This window comes from Lipophrys pholis, assembly GCF_963383615.2.
Source record: "Lipophrys pholis genome assembly, chromosome: 7".
NCBI classification, from domain to species: Eukaryota; Metazoa; Chordata; class Actinopteri; order Blenniiformes; family Blenniidae; genus Lipophrys; species Lipophrys pholis.
The window spans coordinates 17,182,584-17,205,275 of record NC_137638.1 but is presented as its reverse complement, the minus strand read 5'-3'; the positions used below and the strand labels follow the sequence as shown (position 1 = coordinate 17,205,275).

General features: G+C 41.9%; 2 protein-coding genes across 5 annotated transcripts in view; both read left to right on the top strand.

Moving 5' to 3' along the window:
• Positions 1-1,165: 1,165 nt before the first annotated feature.
• On the top strand, positions 1,166-16,418 carry LOC308112414 (ubiquitin-associated protein 2-like). 3 transcript variants are annotated; one of them, XM_080467921.1, is made up of 29 exons: positions 1,166-1,224; positions 2,537-2,662; positions 2,859-2,936; positions 3,438-3,548; positions 3,696-3,852; positions 4,032-4,109; positions 4,987-5,050; positions 5,254-5,330; positions 5,531-5,583; positions 5,770-5,828; positions 5,933-6,152; positions 6,438-6,693; positions 7,216-7,347; positions 7,732-7,868; positions 8,341-8,573; positions 9,124-9,373; positions 9,528-9,567; positions 10,719-10,848; positions 11,041-11,098; positions 11,229-11,445; positions 11,602-11,693; positions 11,893-11,943; positions 12,060-12,138; positions 12,489-12,689; positions 13,749-13,919; positions 14,555-14,659; positions 15,105-15,178; positions 15,258-15,449; positions 15,674-16,418. In XM_080467921.1, the coding sequence occupies exons 2-29, from the start codon at positions 2,579-2,581 to the stop codon at positions 15,767-15,769; spliced, it is 3,495 nt and encodes a 1,164-aa protein (XP_080324047.1). In that variant the 5' UTR covers positions 1,166-1,224; positions 2,537-2,578; the 3' UTR covers positions 15,770-16,418. The 3 variants fall into 3 exon arrangements, with proteins under 3 accessions (XP_080324047.1, XP_080324046.1, XP_080324048.1); XM_080467920.1 differs by having other exon boundaries at positions 5,531-5,643; XM_080467922.1 differs by lacking the exon at positions 14,555-14,659 and having other exon boundaries at positions 5,531-5,643.
• Positions 16,419-21,761: 5,343 nt separating this feature from the next.
• The window catches only part of pcsk5b (proprotein convertase subtilisin/kexin type 5b), a 61,225-nt gene continuing 60,294 nt past the window's right edge, over positions 21,762-22,692 (top strand). Inside the window, exon 1 of one of the 2 annotated variants that reach the window (XM_080467778.1) lies at positions 21,762-22,430. In XM_080467778.1, the coding sequence (XP_080323904.1) occupies positions 22,251-22,430 (180 nt within the window). In that variant the 5' untranslated portion in view covers positions 21,762-22,250. The remainder of the gene's footprint in view (positions 22,431-22,692) is intronic. The other variant, XM_080467779.1, reaches the window with a different exon arrangement.

The following is a 22,692-nucleotide window of genomic DNA, read 5'->3' as shown; positions in this document are numbered from 1 at the left end:
CCTTACTGTGTGGTGTTTGCATGTTCTCCCTGCGTGTGCACGAGTTTCTTCCAGACACTCCAGTTTCCTCCCGCAGTCCAAAAGCATGTGAGGTTAGTTGGTGACGCTAAATTGCCCCTAGGTGTGAATGTGAGTGTGAGTGTACACTGCCCTTGCCTACAGTAGGCTGCGATTGGCTCCCTCACCTGGATAAGCGGGAAAGAAGATGGATGGATGGAAGTCACTCTGGGGTATACGTTTCATTCGTCAAAAAATGCGTCATGAAAAGGAAAAAACATATAAAAGTGGCACTGGACTATAAGTTGCATTTTTTAATATTAATCAGTTGTCGCTATATTCAGTTTTCTGCCCTTTCTGACAACACTTTGCCTGTGGGGATGTCAAACGGGGGGCCAAGCTTATAGCTGATCAATGGCTATGCTGGACTAGCGCCCGCTGACCATGCCTAGTCGTGACCCTCAGCCGGCCGGATGGTCGCAACGTCTCCACCCGAGTCCAGTTCTGACCCACACTCGCTGGGCTGGCCAATGGTCGGGCGTTTGTCCATGCGTCATGTCTGTCTCGAGCCGCCGCGACCTCCCCGTAACAAGGTGCGGGGCGGGGAATGCACATCGGCACTAACGTGCTGTATAATACCGGCGGGCCAGCTCTAGTAGTCATTTGGTATTGCTTCGCTGGCCAAATATAATTACACTGTGGGCCAAATTTAGCCTGCGGGCCAGAGTTTGACACCAATGGCTTATGGGAACGTTGCCATGATTCATTCTTATCTTGTTTGACTTCATATTTGAAAGCAACTGAATCAGGTCAATTGTTCAGTTCTTTATTATGAACCTGATCAAAATTACTTTGAGAAACCTCTTTGATAAATGGCAACATGGATATAGATGCCTAATATAACGTATTTGATTTATTTATTTTGTTTTTTTCAATACATTTTGAAAATAAATCCTCGTTTATATCTGATCTTGCCTTAAGAGCCTACATTCTCAAAAAATAAATGTCTTCTATGTAAATAAAGCCTCCACCTGTTGTCTGACAGGAAGTACTGAAACGCGCTCCTGGGCGTCCGCGAGCGCGCACGTTAAAACGGCGTCCTCATTCCACGTGGTAGTTTTGCTGTAATTTGATTGGCAGTCTTGGTCTCACAACGTTGAACGTCGGCGCGGCTGGTCACGTGACAGCATCTGCTGCTGCTGCTGGCTGAGCGAAGCGTGTTAGCAGGTAACAGAAAGACAAGATAGTTGATGTTCGTTGGAATTAAAACCCATTTTATTCGCTCATGTGTGTCATCCTGTAGTTTTGAGTTGGTTTAGATGAGCTGGTGGGTCACATCAAACATAACTTTTGTTCTATTTGGTGCTTGACTGACTCGGTAACTCGCTAGCCTAGCAACAGCGTTGTAGCCGTCCCGCGAGTGCTGCGAACGGGCCGTTCACATGCCGGCCATGTAGCTTTAGTGCCTTTATCTCCTCGGTGTTGTGTTATTCGCTTGACGTGTTTTGACAACTTTTGCACGACGCATTTAATCCTCAACAAAATCTCTACCGCTGGTGTTGCTGACGGTAACACAGTCCGTGACATCCACGTTTTTAGTCTGCAGTTAGCTTGCCGCTAACGTTCGCGCGACTCCTCTAACGTTAGCTTTTCCACACAAAGGGAAACATCGGGTTCGTAAAATTTGTTTATTTTTTTTCCCCCCTTGCCCGCCCGTAGGCGGTACGCAGAGCAGTTATGTTAGCAGGGACTGTAACTCGTCGTGTGTTTGGCTCTGCCCACACCTTTTTTAACAGTATGTGATGTTTTTGTTGTTGTGCGAATCGTGTGTAGATCGGAACAAAGACGAGGAGCTAGCCGTGCTGCGGCTAAAGGGAGCTAGCCGAGCGAACGTTGACGCGAGCCAGTGTGACTCTTCCGTCTTATAGTGCCCACTTGAATAACACTACATTTCACGAAAGGACGTGAACAATCGCTGATTCCACTACCTGTTAATATACTTAAGCATGTGTAACGATCCCTTTGTATCTCCTGTCAGCCTGCCCACAGTTTTTATGATCCCAACCGGTGGATCTCGTTTGACAGATTGTCAGTTGGTAGTATTATTACCGAGTCGCTGTTTGTGCTGTGACCCAGCCTGTGTGATTTCTGGGACCACCGATCGCTCTGCGTGAAGCACGCGCTCCCTTCTTTAGCAAAATAAGCAGCATCGGTGGAGTTCCCTACGGTGGAGTTCCCACAAGGAAATACAGTTTGTGTTACCCATACCAATGTGTGTACTGATGTACTGACTGTTTTCGAGTCGGAGACTGAGGGAGGGTTGAAAGGTGACACCCGGACAGTCCTCTCCTGGCTGGCTAAATTTAACCTGGGATGTGGGGAACGACAGATGGGGGGGGTTATAGTCTTACATGGCATGCTTCACAACATTGAATCTCTGTCTGCTTACATTCTGCATACAATGCTAGCGAAGCAGAGTTGTTTTGCATTGTAAAGTACCCTAATGTAGTATTGCTGCCCTTTGTCTCTTTCTCTCCAGATTTTTCTATTTTGTACATACATTGTTTTGTATATACTGTAAATGATGACATCAGTGGCCAGCAATCAAGCCCGGGGAAGTCGGGACAGAATGCTGCCTACTCCCACACAAACCGCACAGATACAGGTGTGTGTGTTTTTAAAAAAAAATTTTTTTAGGTTGGAATATTTTCTTACAATTGTAAAATTTTACTATTAATGCCTACAAGAGAAACTTGACATGAATTGAAAGTGTATTATGTACATATGTAATCCATGTTTTTGTAGAATAAATTTAAGCTGGATACAATGGAGTTTCTCACTGAGCTCTTTCTGTTCACCAGGCCACAGCAGAACAGATCCGTCTAGCCCAAGTGATCTATGACAAAAATGATGTTGACTTCGAAGACAAAGTCAAACAGGTACTGTGTAAACATTTAAAATATTTTTTAACCAAGTCAGAATAAAATGACTAGATTTCACATTTGAATTTCAAAAAGACCTGACCTTCTTGGGTAAAACTGTTGACTCATACAGTAAAGTTTTTGTCTTTTAATACTGATCTCTAATAATCAGAGGTAGTATTTTATATTTTGCAGATGTGATAAGCATTATCTGCAAATATGTTTCAAAGTGAGAGATAAATTTAACTCGCTATTGTGGGATAATTAATGTCTTACAGTGTCATCTCTTGGGTTTACCCACTGACAGGTGTCCAGTACAAGACTTTAAATATTTACATGTCGCCAGTTGTGGGCTGTTTTTTTCCCTCAATATAGAAGAAATGTTTATGAGCCTGTCATACAGAAAGAAATTATCATTTTGTTCCATCAAGAATATTCCATATTAGAACCAAACTTGAAGAATGCAGGTAACTTGATGAGATGAAGCTCTAATTCCCTTGTGTTCTTTTTTGCACTCAGTTGATTGAAGTAACCGGAAAGACTCAAGATGAGTGCATGGTAGCCCTCCATGATTTCAATAGTGATGTAAACAGAGCCATCAACTTTCTGCTGGAGAGCACTTCTGACATAGTAAGTGGACATAATCATAGACTCAAAATTCATATATATGTATTTTGCCTGTGCTCACATGTCAAATTACAAGACATCTTTCTGTTTGTGGAGATCAAATGCGATCATTATTGATAGATTTCTGATTGTCAAATTACCTCTTGTCAGAACTCCTGGGAGACTGTCGGGAAAAAGCGGAGCCTTGGAAAAGAAGGTGGACCCTCAGAGGTTAAGGAGAGCAGGGAGAAAAAAGGAGAGAAGGAGTCCAGTCGTGGACGTGGTGCATCCAACAGAAGGGGCCGAGGCATTAGCCGAGTGCGTGAAGGTGAGAAATGCTAAGCAAGTTTACTTGTCGTGTACAAAAAATTAAGTCTCTGATTGTGCGTATAGATCTGCAAAAATTATTATTTTTTGGGCTCCATCTGTGATGCCACATGTTTGTCAGGGTCTGAACTCAGGGGGATGTTACTTTTGTTTACTTATTTGTTTCTTGTTGGATGTTAGGTCGGGTAGAAGAGAATGGGTATGAAGCGGCTATTGGGGAGAGAGGAGGAGATCGTGGACGCCGGGGGAGAGGCAGAGGTAAGCCAGAAAGTGTATAAGACGTCATGCACATTTCACTTTCACATGGAGGAAACGTAGCAATTGCAGTGGCTTCTCACATTTTTTTTTTTTTATTCAAACAAGGTCTATTCATCAAATTATTAGATTGAGTGTTGACCCACAGTCTTTTAAAGCTGATTGGGTGTGCTTATGGCTTGTCATTACAAGAGACCAGACAGGGGGTTAAACACTTATTGCTATAGATTTTGAAGAATTTCTTTTCGATAACAATCGGCACAAGAATAGTGAAGTTCATCAAGGTTAGATAATAAATGGCAGGCAAGATTTTTAACTGGAGAATCCATCCTTCCATGGTGTTTAAAAACTTTCCTAAAATAGTTTTTCTTTATATATTTATGGTCCAAGCAATGATCCTAAGATTCTATTTAAGCCAATCGTGGCATAGCTGTCGGTCAACCCTGTACACAATCTTATTTAGTTTTATGCTATAGGCAAGGCAAGTTTGTTTATATAGCACCATTCAGGCACAAGACACTTCACACTGTTTTACAGGAAAAGAACAAAGTCATTAAACAAAGTGAATCAGAAACGTGTGGTGGGAAAAAAAGCTCAGTGAAAAGAAAGGTGTTAAGATAAGTAGAATCTTTAGTTTATTGGAAAGCCTGAGCAAATAATGTTTTACGGCCTGATTTAAAAGAACGGTCTCAGCAGTCCTCAGGCGTCCTTTATTGCAAAATGATTTCATGTAAACTAGCAAGTGCATCACCACTTTATCAGTAAATATATATTACTGATCTTTCCTGTACTGGGTTTTGTTGCTTCCCTCTTAAGATTCTTGAGGTTTTAAAGGGGAGCTGTTGGTAATATTAATCTGGTTGTTGTGTTTTGTCTTCAGGGGTAGGGGTCCGTGGCAGAGGAAGAGCAGCTGCTGGTAACAGGTTCTCAACACAGGGAATGGGGTATGCTCATTGTAAATGTTAATTCTGAAATAAGAGGAGGAGGTAGTGATGCTTACAAGCACATATCTTAAATGTAAATATGTGGAAAAAATGTTTCTGAATCTCCTCATTTGAAAAAGACAAAAAATTGGCAGTCTTATGTTATAACAGAGCAGATTTATTTCCCTGTATTATGACTCATCTCTATTGGTTTCTTTTCTCAGCACCTTCAATCCTGCTGATTACACTGCTAACTCCGGAGCTCGCCAGGACACGTGGGAAAAGGATGGCAACGAAACTGGTAAAAACATTTATGAAATTAAACAGTGACTTTCTTGTGTCATCTCTTGCTCCTTCTTAAGTATTCTTCGCTGAAATATTATTATTGGTGCTTGTTTGAAAGCAAAATAATAATTATTGGAGAGGTATGAAAATGAAGGCACAGATATAAGTAGTTAAAAAATGGCAACACTAATTTGGCAGCTTGTTTGTTTGTTTAAGGAACATGGGGAGGCAATCTGGAAGACTGGACTTCAGAAGACTGGACTGAGGATGTAAGGCAGCATCTGGAGGCTGAACAGCCCTTTAATTCAATAAGCAGTGGCCTGTCTAATGTAGGGATGTTTTGTTTACTGCCATTAGTAAATTTGGTAACAATTGACCTTGTAACAGTGTTTTTGAATGGTTGAAATATACAAACCAGAATATACTGTGATAGTTTCTATTTTGTGTTCACTCAGTTGTCTGAAACCAAAGTATTCACTGCCTCTTCAACAAATCACACCACACCTGGACACAAGTAAGACTTTCCAGTGCACTGAACCACTCAACTTTTGGTACATTAGTATAAACTAGGATTAATCTTGGAGAAACAACATTGTATTTGTCATTTACTCTCCTCAGTGTGGACCTGGCTGGCCTTCTTCCTAAGACTGGGGTGGCAATGGACTCAGACTTGGGGGTGATTGTTGATGGCCCCTCAACTGAGGATTTGGGTCAAAGCCTGGTGTTTACCAACTCCCACCACAATGGACGCACTGCAACACACAGCTACGCACATGCTACAGCCAACAGCTATGCTCATGCCGCCTCGGCGAGTACCACCTATGCACATGCTGCACTGGTATGACAGCCTTTCAACCACACTTCAGGCTTTTGTCCACGTATTTTTATTTAGTTTTTATTGACAGCTGAAAAAACAAAGATATTCGTGCCTGCAAACGTTTATACCTCCTTTCCAGAGGCCTGTGCCGAAGCATGCTCCCCTAATTAAGAAAAACGTTGTCAATGTAAAAAAAAAAAAAAAAATGCGTGGATATGCACCTTTATACTTGTGTAAGAACTGTAAGTTGATGTTACACAAGAAATATTGTACTCTGTTCTTCTTTTGTTCATCTCCATCTCCCAGTCTTCAGTCCTGGGTTCTGGCTTTGGTTCCCTGAATGCTCCAAAGCAGACACCTGTCCATGACATCCGGACATCAGAGCAACTCAATGGTCCTCGGCTTGGTCAGAGATCCAGTCAGATGTTGGCTCCCACCAGCAGCAGTACTGTTCCCAAAGACACTGGGCCATCTCCAATGCAAAGTCCTGCACCTGCTCCCTCTCCCTCTGCAGAAATCAAGGCTCAAAGAGTGGAGAATGGACCTGTCACTGCTAAAGATGGTAATTATGTCTCAAAGAAGACCTAAAACAGATAAAACATTTGAAGATACATGATTTAGGGGCATGTAGTTGCACATTGCAGTCTCTCAAACTTAATGTTAGACACAGAAATCACCAAAGGTTTTGCATTACATTGTATGATTTGTGTATTCATGGACACAGTAGGAGTCCTAATGTCTCTGTGGAGAGAAGCCTGGCTCATGAATATCAAGGGTGCATTTTAACAAAACAAGAATATAAGTTTCTATTTACAGATTTTACATCAAGGCAGTTTTGAATTCTGCATTCCAATTCTGTTAATAGCTTTGTAAATCTTGCACGCCTCACATTTAAGAAGCTTTTTTTTTTTTTTTTTTAAATACGAGTACTGTGACCTGCAACACTTTATTTATTTCAGAAATCAGAAAACTTTATTGTCATTGTCATAATTATAAAAATCAGTCAGTGTTCTGTGAGCAGCAGATAAAATTATTAGAGTATTAAATAGATAAATAAAATTTACAACTGTTGTGTTTTCTTCAGTGGAGATGAAGCTTCAGCCGGAACCATCTCCAGTGCTCAGCCAGCTGACTCAGAGGCAGTCCGCCATCCTCCCCGCCGCAGAGCCTTTGCTCCTGTCTCAGCCACATGCGCCACAAGTTCCCACACCCCCAGGTAGGACTGTATAACAGCACCACACTGTGCCTTTTTATAAACGTGAATGTCTGGAAAACATATCATGTAACACGAGTGCCACTTTCAGATAATTATCATTGCGTTAAATATTAATGAGAAAATTAGGTTTGATATTCATAACTCACCAGCACTGAGTGGCACATGATCTACTGGGCTGTTTGAGAGCCCCTTTAGCACAAATATATTTCAGCTGGTCGTACTTGTACATATAAAAAGAACATATATTTATGATGACAGTAACGTGGCGCAAACAATATCTACCCTAATATATCTGTTAGATGTTGTTACTTTACAATTGCTTGGATCTGAGTCCTGTCACATGAAAAGTTTTTTATGGAGTCTGTTGCCCTCAATTTCAAACAGGTCATGAGTCCTCTGTTCCTACTGCAAGAGATGGGGGTTCTCCAGGAGTGAAGCTGCCAGGCCTGGAGGCTTCGATTGCAGAAGCACCTCAACGACAGCTAAAGACACAGAGACGCAGAGCGCCTCCTCCCTCAAAGGTAAACATTTCTCAGAACTACACCTTTTTCTGAGTAAAACTACAACACAAGTGCACCCAAACTAAACAAATATTACTGGCAAGGTAGAAACTGAAAGTAAATTATTTATCTGCTCTGACACGCATTACAAGTCTCGCCAGCTTATTAACCAGTCCTGTGTCATAGCAGATTTAATGTAAGGCCACAGTCTAAAGTGCTGCTCTACAGACACTTCTTTCTAGCTCAGACGGTAATTTAGTGCAGTCTTTTTGTCTACGATTTGTCTATCAAATTCTACCCCCCCCCCCCCCCCCCCCCCCCACACACACACTTTGTTTGCTGGTCATGTTTGTAGTGAAACCTATTCAGCTATCCGTCCTCCGTTCTTGCTAGTTATTGTGCTTGGGTTCTAACGTGTGAAACGTTCCACATATCGATTTAGAATTCATTCGATGTAAGGGGACCCTCTAACTTGTCCTTGTGTTTGCTTCAGATTCCCTCATCAGCAGTGGAGATGCCAGGCTCGGCAGATATTCCTGGTCTGAATGTTCAGTTTGGAGCTCTCGACTTTGGGTCTGAGGCTAGTAGTGGAACAGTAGACGTGGCACAGACGGAGTTAACCAGGGCACATACTCCGACTCAAGCTCCAACAGCTATGCCTGTTTCTACAGTGGTTTCCACACAGCAGCCGCAGGGCAGCCTGTTCTCTAAGCCAGGCCCTGTGAGGTATGTACGGGGCATGTTTAGCTATTTCTAAGAACACTATGACGTTTATGTCATTTGTACATCTTTAAGTAGAAGACATGAAAAAGCAACACACTCACTGCTGTCATTGCAACTATATCATCAATACTGTGAAAATCACACACAGCTATGCAGTAGAATGACATCCACAAACTCTCAGGGCAACTAAAGGTTATCTTACTTCGGTCTCAATTTCCTCTTCAAGTCCAAAGCGTCTTGGCTATCTCAATGTCTCACTGGAAGATTTCTTTATGATGCTTATGGCGTCAATTGATATGATGGTGATATTAGTGATAGCAGCTAATCGCAACCTGTGCTGTAGCAAGTTTTAAGTTTAATCAATAAAAACAAGTGACCTCGCCACACCTTTCTTAGAATTCCCTCAGGTGCAGAAATGTTTTCATTTTAACACAATGAAGCCGAAAACTGTTAAAGTAATGAGTGCCAAAACTTTAGTAATTTTGTTTTTATTACATTTGTCATTTTCAATATGTTCCCCATTTAAAAATACTTTTCTTGGTCCTCTTTACAGCGAACACATGAATCCCTTACCAACCTTGCCTTCGGTCGCATCAGATCCCAGTTTCCCTTCACCATCTTTGGGCCTACCCAGTGCCACACCCTCACCCTCCCTTGGTCTTCCAAGTGCAGCACCTCCACCCTCTTCTTCAGCCCCCACTGCAGCCAGCCGTGTGGAGAGCAGTGGCCCAAGGTCCCTGCCACCTCATCTTAGCTTCTCTCAAAACAAAGATGTCACATCAGCTGCTGGTGGTCCTTTGACAGTAAGTTTTTTTGTGTTTGCATAAACTAGAGTGTCAAATTGTCAATGTCATTTTCACTGATAAGTCATGAAATCTGAAGTTGAAAAACACCAGATTCATAGCTGAGAAAAGCGGCAATCATGAAACAAAGACTAAAAACATGTTCTTCTCCTAGAATGGCTACAGTGGCATGAAGACGCAGAGTCCTCAGGACAGTAAGTACTGAAGTTTTTTCAAGATAATTGTAGTGCAAGAGTATTGTAGTGAGCATCCTATAAGGAGTTTGGCAGTGATTGCTGGTGGTGTTTGATGGACAATAGTATGTCCATCCATCCTATGCCACTTTATCCAGTTCACATCAATTCAGTAACAAAGTCAGTCGGAACAGGTTTTGACACCAAGGCCACAAGCTGGGTTGGACATTGTTTGCAGAGAAAAATATTTTAAAGAAACACAAATAGATGTGATTAATTTCACATTTACTGTTATCATATTGTCATGTTTCAAAATGCATAAATCACAAATGTCTTAAGACAAAGCTATCTGAACTACTCTGCTTTCAACATTGAATGTTCAGGAACCCCAAGCTCTCCATATCACAGGCACAGTTCAAGATGAATACAAAACAATGTTTTGAGTAGTAACTGCTCATTTTGTAATCTAACTTCCAAGTGACTTTGTTCATAGATGAAAGTTCATTAAAACATTTACTGCTGTGACGTTAACTTGGCAAAACTTGCTGTATATGCCATATATATTCAACTGTTCTGTGTTTCATATAAGGAAAGGGCAGTCTCCAGAAATTATTTAAACATGGCAACATATTTATTGCAGATTTAATACTTCGGTAAAATATTGGGCATGATCTAAATTTGGCAGCATAAAACAAACAAGTGAATTCTATAGTGAAAATAGTAATTTGCTCAGACATCCCCTATGAAAGAGGAGCTGGTAGACACTTTTCAGTCCATGTCAGATTGATTTGATTGAGGTGGACTTTTCATTTCAGGTTACAAAAAACATGCTATTTTCACTCATAGCATAGGACTCCCACTTACTTGACAAGTCGTTGCACTGTGGGTTGATGTTCTTTACAGATCTCGTACAGTGTACAGATCTTCTGTGCTTCTAAAAGCTGCTTCACTGCTTTCTCCTGCCTTCGTGAGTCCCTGTTACTCAGAGCCACTAGTGTTGCTTCCAAGCTGCATGCACCTTGAAGGCCACATTTGAATGGGCTTGGACCAAGACAATAACACACCTTTTTTTTTTTTTTTTTAAACATTGCTGTTAATAAATCACATAATTGTTTTCAGACGCTTATTTTGGAACAAACACACCTGATGTCTCCTTTTTTTATTGAAACCAGCTACATCGTCATCAACTCGAACAGTAAAGACTGAGTCCCCCATTATGACGAGTGACAGCGGCCCTGGCCACCACATCCCTTCCCCTGCAGTGACACCTTCCCACTCGACTTCCATGTCTTCGCTCAGCAGGTAAGAGTTGGCTCAGACACATTGACAGTTTGCCTGGAGATCATGATGGTTACAAGCACATATCCTATATTTAATGTGGAAATATTTTTGACTGAATCTCCAATCTTCTTTGTTCCTATGCAAATTATTTTATCTGCTTTTATTAGATTTAAGCATATTGACAGAACCTATTTGTTTTGTTCTTTTTTACAGTCATGTGAGCAGCACTCACTCATCTGGATCACCTCTCATGACAAATTCATCCCTGGTGGTAAGTCTCACACTCTGCTATCTTTATTTTTGATTCAGTGGAATATTTAGTTGGGTCTAGTCAACCCAGGGCTGTAACACAGTTGTTGGCTTTCTCTTTATACACACTCTGTTTTATCTCATTCTTACAGATGGGTAATGAGGATAGCAGCAGCAACCTCCATGCCTATTCATCATCTTCGTCCAGCCAAGCTGTCAATCCCACTCCCTCAGTTCCTTCAATTGTCAGCAGCTCAACCAGTAATGGGCTACATCCATCTGGAGCACCAGGACTAACTCCAAACGGCACAAACACCACACTGTCAGCTGCAAGCAATCGCACAGCACCTCTGCTCACCGCCACATCTGGTAGGATTTCTCTTCATCTCTCTTTGTAGAACCATTTCTTCATTTTGCAAATGGAATCGCATCAATAGTTTGCAGGCATTGTCATTTTACAGATTATGAAAAACAGTTTGTTACGTTCACATCCTAAACAGACCATGTGTTTCCCCTGTTCAACAGGTAAAGCTCCTCCAAACTTGGCTCAAGGAGTGCCGCCTCTCCTGGCTAACCAGTACATCATGGGCCCCGGTGGCTTGCTCCCTGCTTACCCGGTACCTATACTTTTATCCTAATACTTTTGAAATTTTCTATATATGCCAGTCTCTTAAGGTTTGAACTGAAGACGATTTCGACTTTCAATGCATGTTGTCCAATAGAATAGACTGTTTCAGTGAGTTGAAGGTACTACTAAAAAATTTATATGTATCTTTATAGTTTAATAGAGATTGCCCATTGTCTTTGTTTCAACAGCAAATCTATGGATACGAGGACTTGCAAATGTTGCAGTCACGACTTCCTTTGGTGAGTTACTTGTGTTTGGCATTAATATTACTGTTCCCCGAGGAATACTTTATTTTACTTTTTAAGGAGCCTTTGCTGTCGAGTTTTTAATGTTTTCCATTTGACTTTATTCACAGGACTACTATGGTGTAACATTCCCTGGTGCTACAGGTCCTATGCCTGGAAGAGATGGCATGGCTAATAATCCTTATTCTGGTAAGTCATATTTTGGATTCCATCTGTATTGTTACTGATCAACGTGGTCTATTATATTGACAGAGAACAATAAGATAATTAAACCTCAGCGCTCGAACAACTTCTCATGTTAAACTTGTTTTTGCGTTCAAGTGTAAATACATATTTCAAATAAGATCAGAAAGTTTGTTTTGTAAAATAAATAAAAGATGTATGTGCTTGTCCTTAAAGTACACACTTGCCTTAATTCAATGATAAAGTGAAAGAAATTCCTATATGCAGTACAGGGATTTTTAAGAATTCTCTTATATAGGAATTTTCTTGGGACTTCTTTATAATCGGTAACATTATTTGGTTGGGTTTAATTACAGGTGAGGCTACAAAGTTTGGCAGGAATGACTCGTCTTCACCAGCTCCCCCGACCAGCCTGTCTACAGCTGGAGTGCAGTCACAGGCCCAGCAGACTCCACAGACGGGGACACAAGGACAGGGACAGGGTCAGAGTCAGGGCCAGCAGACACAGAACCAGGCCTTCCTCAACCCACCTCTTCCTCCTGGCTACGGATACACTGGTGAGGAAGCAAAACTGTTTCATCATGACGGTTAAAGCCAATTTAATTATCTCATCACCCATCATTTAATTTACACTGAACTGAAAAGTGGTAGAGAAACGGAGCCGGTTGTATAATCAATTATAAGTTTGCGTAAGATGTTTTGTGTTAATTCCATTATAATATAGGGCTGAGCGATTTAGTCGAGAAAAAAATTCTACTACTACAGTGTGACGTGATAAATTGAAGGACTAGTTGATATTGAACAAACCAAACACCAAATATGTTATGGAAGAAACATCCTTATTTAAAAGCACATAACTTAACCAATATTAAGATCTATACAATATATCTTCATGAATATAATATATACAAAGAGGTATACAAAATAAATACTAAATAAAATTTTACTTCAGAAGCCACATACACAGTCCAGTTTCCTCTTGAGTGGGCTGGACTGGTAAAATAATGCTATAATAACCTTTGAATTTACACTTAAGTGTTTCTTTGTTGTGGCCACAATGTACGGGATGGATTTTGCAAGATCATACCATTAGTACTAAAAATGACAACAATGTCAACATAAAGTCAATTTTAATGAAACATTATGCTGCAAAACACAGTGAAATGTAAAAACAAATCCTTTAAATCCTATATTACCACCTTGCTTGGTGGTTTCTGGGGCTGATTGGAGCGTTTTGCAACTGGTTTTGGTCCACGGGCCTCATGTTTGACTGAAGTGAACTTCACAGCAGTGCCCCCTGCTGGAGGCTGTCCTCTCTTTAAGGTGCATTAACAGTTAAAAACTCTCCATGCTCAACTATTTGTCTGCTCTTACCAGGTCCATAGTCCGAGGTTCTACTGTACACAAGTTAGACTGCTTTGAAAAAGGTGGCCGCTATTTTTTCTGCCGTCTTTTTCAAAGATTGATCGTCCAAATGATGTTTTGCACAATGAAAATTGATTTTAGCTACAAATTCGATAAATCGATTAAATTGATAAAAAAAAATTTGCCCAGCACTATGAGAAAAGTATTTCAGGTGTTTTCTCAGCTGACTGCTTGCATCACACTTCTTCCAGGTCTGCCATACTATGCTGGTGTGCCTGGCGTTCCTTCGCCCTTCCAGTATGGCCCCACTGTCTTCGTGCCTCCTGCTTCAGCCAAACAGCCTGGGATGGGCCTCGCCAACCCTTCAAATCAGTACCACCAACAGCATCAGCCCACTTATGGACAGCATGCTTACGGCACCGGTAAGACCAGAACAAAAGCGCAAGACTTTGTCTAACTGGTTGCAATTTTTGGAGATTCACCTAAGCTTAGTTTTTGTGTTTAATATTATTGTTTTTGTCCCATCAATTGATTACATGGACTTCTCAATAGGTTGCAACATTTTAGTGTAATTTGTCAAACTGTCACAATTAGTCACCAATATTTGCAATGTCTTGTGAATGAATTGTACAGTTGCTTTACCTGATATAGCTTGGTATTACATACAGACCCATTTGTTTGTTTTTTTTGTGTTTGCAAATTTGATTGAGATTCGGTGTGGAATGAGGAAAAAGGAACTTTCAGCATTTTCCATACTTGTGTACCAAATGCTGCATGTGCGTGTGGAGTTGGGCCTGAGTTTTTTTGCTTGTGCTGCATGCCTAGCTCAAACCCCCTGCTGAAGTTGGACACAGCTCAATATAGACACAGCTGCCATTTTAGTCAGGTTACCTTACTGCCTCTCTCTCCCCTGCCCCCTTCTCTCTTCTTCTTTCGTCCTCCTCCTTCCTCAACTTGTCTTCATCAAACCTGTTCTCTACCTCCTGTCTTCTGGCCTCCCCCTGCCCTCTCCTCTGCTGGCTCTGCCTCCTTTTCTCTACTCTTCCTCCTCCTTCAGCCTTTGATGACCTGTCTCAAGCCCACGGTGGGGAATACAATAAGGCAGGTTACGGAGGCTCTGCCCAGTCGCAGGCCAAGTCAGCGGGCAGCGGCCCAGGGAAAGGTACACTCACGACACGTGTGCACACTCTTAACACACACTGAGTCAGTGGGCGATTTCCAGTGGGAAAAACATGGGTGTACTCACAATTGCAGATGATTCTACAGTCAACAGTGTTCTGGAGCAAGGTGTGTATTATGCATGAGTGTGATTGCACTTTCGATGTGCACCTAGCTGGGAACGTGCCAAAGGGTGGAGAGAAGTTAGACACATGCCTCTGGACCTACTCACTTAATCTGCTTTTTCCTACTGGCTGGCCCCCGTCCTACTAACTGTGGAGATGGGCATTCCATGTTTGTTAGTCACTCATCAGCTGTAAAGTGATTTGTTGGTGTCCCCATTAAAACCATGACTTTTCCCTTTTTGCTTTCCTTCTGTCCCTCTTCATTTCCACCATTTTTCTTCCTTTTTTTCTTCTCCCTTTGTTTTCCCCTCATCTTCTTTTCAGCCCCAGGATTGTCTGGATCGGCCACCAGTGGTGGAGTCCCTGAAATGGGAGGATCCATCTACAGCAAAACACAGGTGGGAAATGTTCATATTTTGCCTTCAGTTGACTTGCTAATTTTCTAAGTATAATCTTCATTGTCTTGTTTCTATTTAGTCATTTGACAAGCAGGGCTTCCACACGGGAACGCCGCCACCTTTCAACCTGCCTTCAGCACTGGGGGGGACGGGGCCTCTGAACCCCGGGGGTGCACCTGGCTACGCCCCTGCTCAGTTCCTGCACATCCTGCCTCCGCACCAACAGCCCCACTCCCAACTGCTACACCATCACCTCACACAGGACGGACAGGTAGGAAGCAGTCGGAAGATCCCCTGTGATTTTTGTTTTTATCTTTTGTTTACAGCACATATTGAAATAAAATAAATATGCTACGAGTATCGGTAAACAATGACAGGCAGTGTGTAGTGTACAAATATAAAATTCCAAATGAATGTAAACAATATATTCAATTAACCTGTTAGTATCTACCAGGTCTTTAACATGGTTACTGAATGGAGTTGTATTGTTTGCAGGGTGGACCTGGTCAGCGCAGTCAGTCCAGCGGCATGCAGCAGAAAACCCAAGGCAGCAAGTCCAGCTATGGCAGCTCCCCCTACTGGGCAAACTAAGGAATGCATCCTGTTCCCTCATCCTAAATGGCTGTGTGTGCGTGCGTGCGTGTGTGTAAAGCTAAGACAAAAAGCAAACAGAAAGACACACTACCCTCACAATGAGCAACCATGGGCCTTCTCGCCCCCCCCCACCTCCACAAGTCCTCATAACTTTTGGGTTCTCTCTTCCCCCCCCTTTTCACAATTGGTTGTACATGTAAGATATTTATGTATGTATTTATATATAAATATATATATATACTGTATATGTAATAGTAGAACATGAAATGTGGTTGCTGCATTTTATTTTTGAAGGACTTTTTGTTTACTTTTTTCAAAACTGCAGGAAAGGATGTTACATTCAGACAGAATGAGATGGTGAGAGCGATGGAGACGATAAATGATCAAAAACCTTCTGAAAGGAAAAGGAGAGAGCTACAGCACTGATTGCATATGAGGACACTTAAGAAGGGGGTGGGGTTTATAATTAACTGCATCTGTCTTTTTTTTTTTTTTATACATGAATGGCCAGGCTCTTCCCCTTTGAATTCATTTTGTAGCTTCCTGTCTTTTCCCTTCTGCCTCTTTTCTCTGAGGGCTACCTGCTCTCCTGTGTTGACAACTTTTAAAGACAGACTTGCCCATTTAAATTTTATATTCTAATTTAATTTTAACCCTCATTTCTCTCGAAATAAAGTTCTGAGCAGTTGGATCTCTTTTGTGTTTTGCTTTTCTTTGTAGGAGTTATTGAAGCAGGTTTTTTAGACCGACTCAAAATTTCCGACCGGTCTTCCTTTCAACTTCAAAATAGTTCTGACGCTGTCCTTCTAGCCTATATTGTGCTTTATCCAATTCTGAGGTCCCAGGCTCTGGAGCTTACTCCAGCTGACTGGACAAAAGTAGACTATACCCTGGACTGAGACTGGTCCACTCCAGAGAGACAGAAAATTACACTTGAATCAACACCTAGTGGTTTATTGTGTGGTTATATTACCTATAATTCATTTGGACCTTGCATAAAATACAAATGGAAACAAAATTAAATTGCAAATCAACAGCACTTGCATATTACCCATAGAAACTTGTATAGCTTATCATTTTGAAAATATGTTACAACTTAATGGATTTCAAACTTCCACTCAGCTGTATCAAAGGAAAGAGTCATCTTAACCATTGTTTTTCCTTTCGCCTTGTAGTAGTTCATAACCCTCTGATGTGACAAAGGCTGCAGGAGCTTTAGGAGATAAATAGTGTCTTTTTTTTCTCTGATTTGACCTCAACAGTCCTGAGTTGTATGGAGTTATTTTCTATTGGTAAAAAGTCTGGGCTGCTCACCGTCCAACTCTGCACCCACACTAATGTACACTGTTCAGAACCTTCCATCTACTTGGTGCTGCTGCTACAGATGTGTGAACTGCTGCTACTTTAGTTATCAATGCAATTGACTTGTGTTAACACAATGATAGATCTATATATTCATTCCTCTGACCACAGGACAGTTTTCCATTTTGCCTCATTCACCTAGAGTTGTATGAAATGACGAATCGGCATATTCTCCAGGAGTGTTTCCTCAAAACAGATTTTTACCTTCTGTTTTTTTGGTAATCTGGTTGGCACTCCTTTCCCTGCAATAGTCTTTTAAGCCAGTAGGCCATATGGTGACCCAGCTTGAGCAAATCATAGGTGGCCTGATCACAGTGAATCCATCATATGACAAATTCCTTTTAATGCTAATATTTAAACATACAACAGAATCAAAGTGGTGCACAAGAAAAATTCAAAAAATTAAGTCATTGAGTTTTGAGAATGAACTTGACCCTCAGCTTTTGATATATAATAAATTGATGGTAACTTAAAATGAGACTATATTTTCATTTATTGATAGGTTATATTCTTGCAGTGAATAAAAAGATAACTGACTGAGGAAGGTTCTAATGGTAAACGATTAGGTTGCCCTCAGGTTTGGAGTTCAGCCCTAAATCTCTACTGACGGAAACGAAAGCAGAGAGAAGGCAGTTGTTCAGTCCGGGGTCTGACATCCACACATTCCCAACTTCAATCAAACATTGCGACCTAATATTGCTCGTGATACCGGGGTGATTTAGTGAAGGCTTTTTCACCAGTGCTCTTCATCATGATTGAGAACGTTAGAAAAAAAATGTATTACATCCTTTTGTCTTTGAAAATAAAAGGGCTTGATATTTGCTTTTTTATTAAAGAAAGATCCATTTGTTGTAGTTTATCTGACCTTGGTGTATTGAGTAGAATAAACTCATCAGAATAAACTCTGATTAATTTCAGACTAGCCATTTAAAACCTTGATTAATGCATATTTTTATTTCAGCTTTGAAAAAAAACAAGAACTTGAATCGAGACAGCGCAACAATTTCTATCTTGTAGTTTTATAGCTCACCACGAGATGTCAGTGTAACACTTTAACTTGTAAACGTTGAGCGGGTACTTGTACACAAATATATTCTCATCCTCTTTAGGTAAAGAGTCTAGACCGGCTGAATCACAGAGGAAATAAAAACAATTTTTTGTACGGTCATTTTGCGTAATTATTCTGTACATCATTACCCTGGGACTGATCAGATATGGAGTTTATACTATTGCTTCAAGATGAGTGTACAAATACTATAAAACTGTGTGCGATTGTGCAATGGATGAAGCTTGGAGCAGATTATATCAGGTTACATATTCTGTGTGTGTGTGTGTGTGTGTGCGTGCATGCGTGCGTGCGTGCGTGCGTGCGTGCGTGCGTGCGTGCGTGCGTGCGTGCGTGCGTGCGTGCGTGCGTGCGTGCGTGCGTGCGTGCGTGTGTGATTGGCCTGTGATGGACTGCTGATCGGCCTAGATTGCATTCTGCCTTTCGCCCAGTGTCAGCAGGGAAAGCCTTCAGCTTCCCACACTTATCTGAATGAAGCAGGTATAAGGAATGCGTGTAGTAACTATCTAAGACATATTGTAAGACTCTTTCTGTGTGAGAATGTCTAAACAAACCTTGATGTCCTTTTAATGTTATTGGGATTGTTTTGGATGTTTGAACAACAACTTCATGCAGTGTTAAAACATTACCAAGAACAGTGGATTAAATATAATTTGGCTTCAGCCTTCTCTCTGTTTTACCTCTTTGAATGTGAAGTGTGTGAACCCCCAGAGGAGCCTGTATAACCCAGGAATGTGGCTGACAAAGGAGAGGGTGAGGAGAAGAAGACGGAGATGGTTATGGGAGGACTGAATCCAGAGCAGCGAGGATGGAAAGTTAGTGAGTGGCAGGTGGTATTGTGGCCTAAGTGCAGGAGCCTACAGCAGCAAGGTCAAAGGTCAAAGTGAAGTTAGAAGGCCAACCCCAACTCCAGGGAAGCCCACCCAGAGAGAGATAAAGATACAGTGAATCAAAGACAGTGATGATCCTGAGGACACAAATGAAAGAACAGATTGGTTCAACAAAGAAAGAGTAAAAAGAACTCCAATGAAATGAATACACCGGAAAAAATATGCAGACAAAAAAGAAAGATATCTGGAGAGGCAACCAAAAAGCTGGCAACGCAACAGCAGTGGAGCCATGAAGGAGGTGTTTAGACCTAATGCATCTTTTCAAGAAGCAATTGAAGAGGAGCGCAACATGTTTAATAGAACAAGAATATCCCGGAGGAGAGCCCCCACCAGAGACACCAGTCTTAATACAAAATAAACAAATTAGCAGTGTCCCTGATGAATAAAACCATTTGGCTGCAATCTCTATCCCGGTTTTTTTTTCATTGTGAAGCATCACAGAGGTTTGCGTGAAGTTTTTCCCAAGTTGTTCTTGGCCTAAACATATGATTCACCCTGTTATTTCATTGAAGAGGCACAGGAATGCATACAGGAATGCCCCTCCGAGTGTTTGTTGACACTCGTGACTGCTCCGCGCTCAGATGTTGACAAAGACGTTTTGTTGGGGTTCAGTCAGTTCACTCGCTGGAGAAACTCTGGGAGCTGTGAAGCTGTCACACGGGATATCGCGACAGTTAAGGCTTGAATGGGAACTGGGGGCCCCGGCTGTTCAAGGCGGCCTCGTGACCTGGTTACTTGATTTGATACTCAAATCAATTTCTCCTGTATTTTGTCCCCTCTCCTTTTTTTTGTCTTCCGATTAAAAACCCCCTCCTCCAGTGGAATAAAGAATGATCACCGGATGTTTGGTTTTTTTCCCTTCTTACACCCTTTCATCTCCATCTGGGCGACCATGAGATGCCCCCCCCCCCCCCCCCCACTTGTTGTGAGATGTGACAGCAGGGTCCATTCAGAAAGAAATTGGCTGCAATTAGTGCAATTATGCTGATTTTCACTTGTGTCTCATGCAGAACAGAGTTTTCGCTGTGCGCAGACACATCTCCCGGAAATTGCTGCAAAAACCCATCAATCAACAAAGGCCTTGAATGAAAGGCCCAACTGCAGATAATACCAGGCACATTCCATAATGACAGCGTTTAGTCAGCTGTGACCCGCAGTGTGTTGGGGGGCATGACATCCAGAGCTTCTCTGATTGAGAGGAAATAGTGTGGAGGGCAGAAGGCCTGATTGTCAGCGGCTGGCATATCGTGACGTTATCTGTCACAGCAGGGCAGCGTTTAACACGAGGACCTGAGAGAGGTCAGTAAACCCACGGTATCTGATTTACACTAACCTAAAAAGTAACTTCATCATAAATGATCAATTATGGATCAAATTGGAAGAGGGTGGTACACTTTACATTGGTATGTCTGTGTCAATATTGCCCAGAAAACTGACAAAGCTTGCATTCAAAAGAAGGTGTGGGAAAGAGAAGCAGTATCCAAAATGTAAAAAAATGTATGTGGCGTTAATTTCAGCTGACTATTGATGTGAAGGCAGGGTGCACTCTGTACAGGTCGCCACAATGAGAGAAAGACACTCGCACACACCTCGGTGCAATTTTCCTTCACAAATTTAAATTGTGGGGGAAAACCAGACTAAAGAAAATAAGTTCACAAGTCATATATGCTTGAGAGAGAATCAGAGAGTTTACTATTACTGCAACTTCAACTGTAAATATAGATTTTACTGAGGTCATTGCTAACAAGTGAGGACTTCATATTCACAGATAAAACCTTAATAAAATGTAATACATGCCCCTAAAATAAAAACACAACCAGAAATGAAATACACTTTGGTGAGTTAAAACTAAAGCCACCACTTATACACAATGCAATGGATTGCAACTACTCAAGTTACTGTAATTACAATAGTTTTGTGTAGTATATATTTTTACTCATACGTCACAATTTTTATAATCACACACAATTTGAATTTGTATTCAAACCTTGTGAGCTGCGTTTCTGCATGCTGCAGCTAACAAGTTTGTTTTTTTGTACTGTTGTTGATCTGAAAAATACAGCTTTTTATACAAATACTTTACATGGATACGTTCAATCAGCTGCCTGCTACTGACAAACTAAGTGACACCTTGTGTAGTTTTCCATTAGAATTTATTATACGTTTAAGTAAGAATCTTGTTTTTGATAACAGCCGCCTACTTTTCTTTGGAGGTTGAGCACAATTTAAGCAATTTCCTGGACTCTTTCCACTTTAATGGACCAATATGCACAAAGGTTACAGAAGACAAAGCATAAATTAGAAGAAAAATAATTTAAAAGATTCCATATACTCATACAACACTAATATGTCATTATACAAAAAAAGAGAGAATGGATAAATCTGAAGAATAGATAAACAAGGACAAAGTAGGGTAGCTCTTTGTGTTGAGCTGAGCTCCAAGGTAACTGATGGTAAATCAGAGTGCAGTTATCTGAGGGGTTTTCTTGGAGGAAGCCCTTGTCCTTGGCACCCGGGGTGGCTCTGTGGCCCCCGGTTTGACCCCCTCCCCGCGCCGGGTGTTTGGCGGACGCGCGGCCGGTGGATCCGAGGAGAGTGTCTTTAAGACCCAGCGGAGCTCAGCAGGGAAACCCCGCGGCTTTAGTTGTTTCTACTCTCCAGAGTGTCAGCCAGTTATTTGTGGGGAGGCGCTGTAGCCATTTCGCCACATGAAAGCCCAATGAGCTGAGCGGCCAACATCCGAGTCGCTGGTGGGGAAGAGGAATCAGCCTTGAGGAGCTCCGCGCGCACTCACCACACACGTACACACGCGGACTCGCGCGCAAAGACGCACGGCGCACCGACACGCACACTTCCTCCTCGTCCACCGTGGAAAAAGAAAAGGAAAGAGAGAGAAGGAGAGGGGGAACAGAGAGGACACGCAAAACTTCCAACTCTCCCATGTGGAAAGCTGAGGTTTAGAAGATAAGGTGTATTTTTCCTCTTCTGGGCTTCATTCGTGCCCCCCTCTCTCCCTGTCTTCTCCTCTCTCCGTGTGTTTCTGCCTGGATATTTTGGTTTCTATGAGAGTCTCGCTTGGCCAGAAGAGAAGTTTGGTTGTTTGCCTGGTCGGCTGACGAGGAGGAGGAGGAGAAGAGTCGAGCTAAAAAGTGGGGGGAAGATGGTCCACAACGCCGCTTGGAGAAGAAGCTTCCTCTGCGTCCTGGCGCTCAGTCTCGGCTTTGCGTCCCCGCCGTGCACCGCTCGGATTTACACCAACCACTGGGCAGTCAGGATAGCCGGCGGATCCGAGGTGGCCGAGCGGATAGCGGAAAAATATGGCTATAGGAACATGGGACAGGTAGGTCTCTGCGTGCTCCTGAAAAAAAGTTCTGTCTTACTTATGGGTCTATCTTTGCGTTTTGTTATTTTTACGTTTTCATCAACGCGCAAGAGCTGCCAAGCACATGTGTGATTATTATTATGTTTTATTTATTTATTTATTAAAATTTCTCTGACAGTAAGGTTGAACTCCAGAGGACTTGAAGTCCTTTTCTCAACTCTTTGGTGTAATAGCTCTGGGGCTCTCAGAGAATTGAACAAAGACAAGGAGAAGGCAGCAG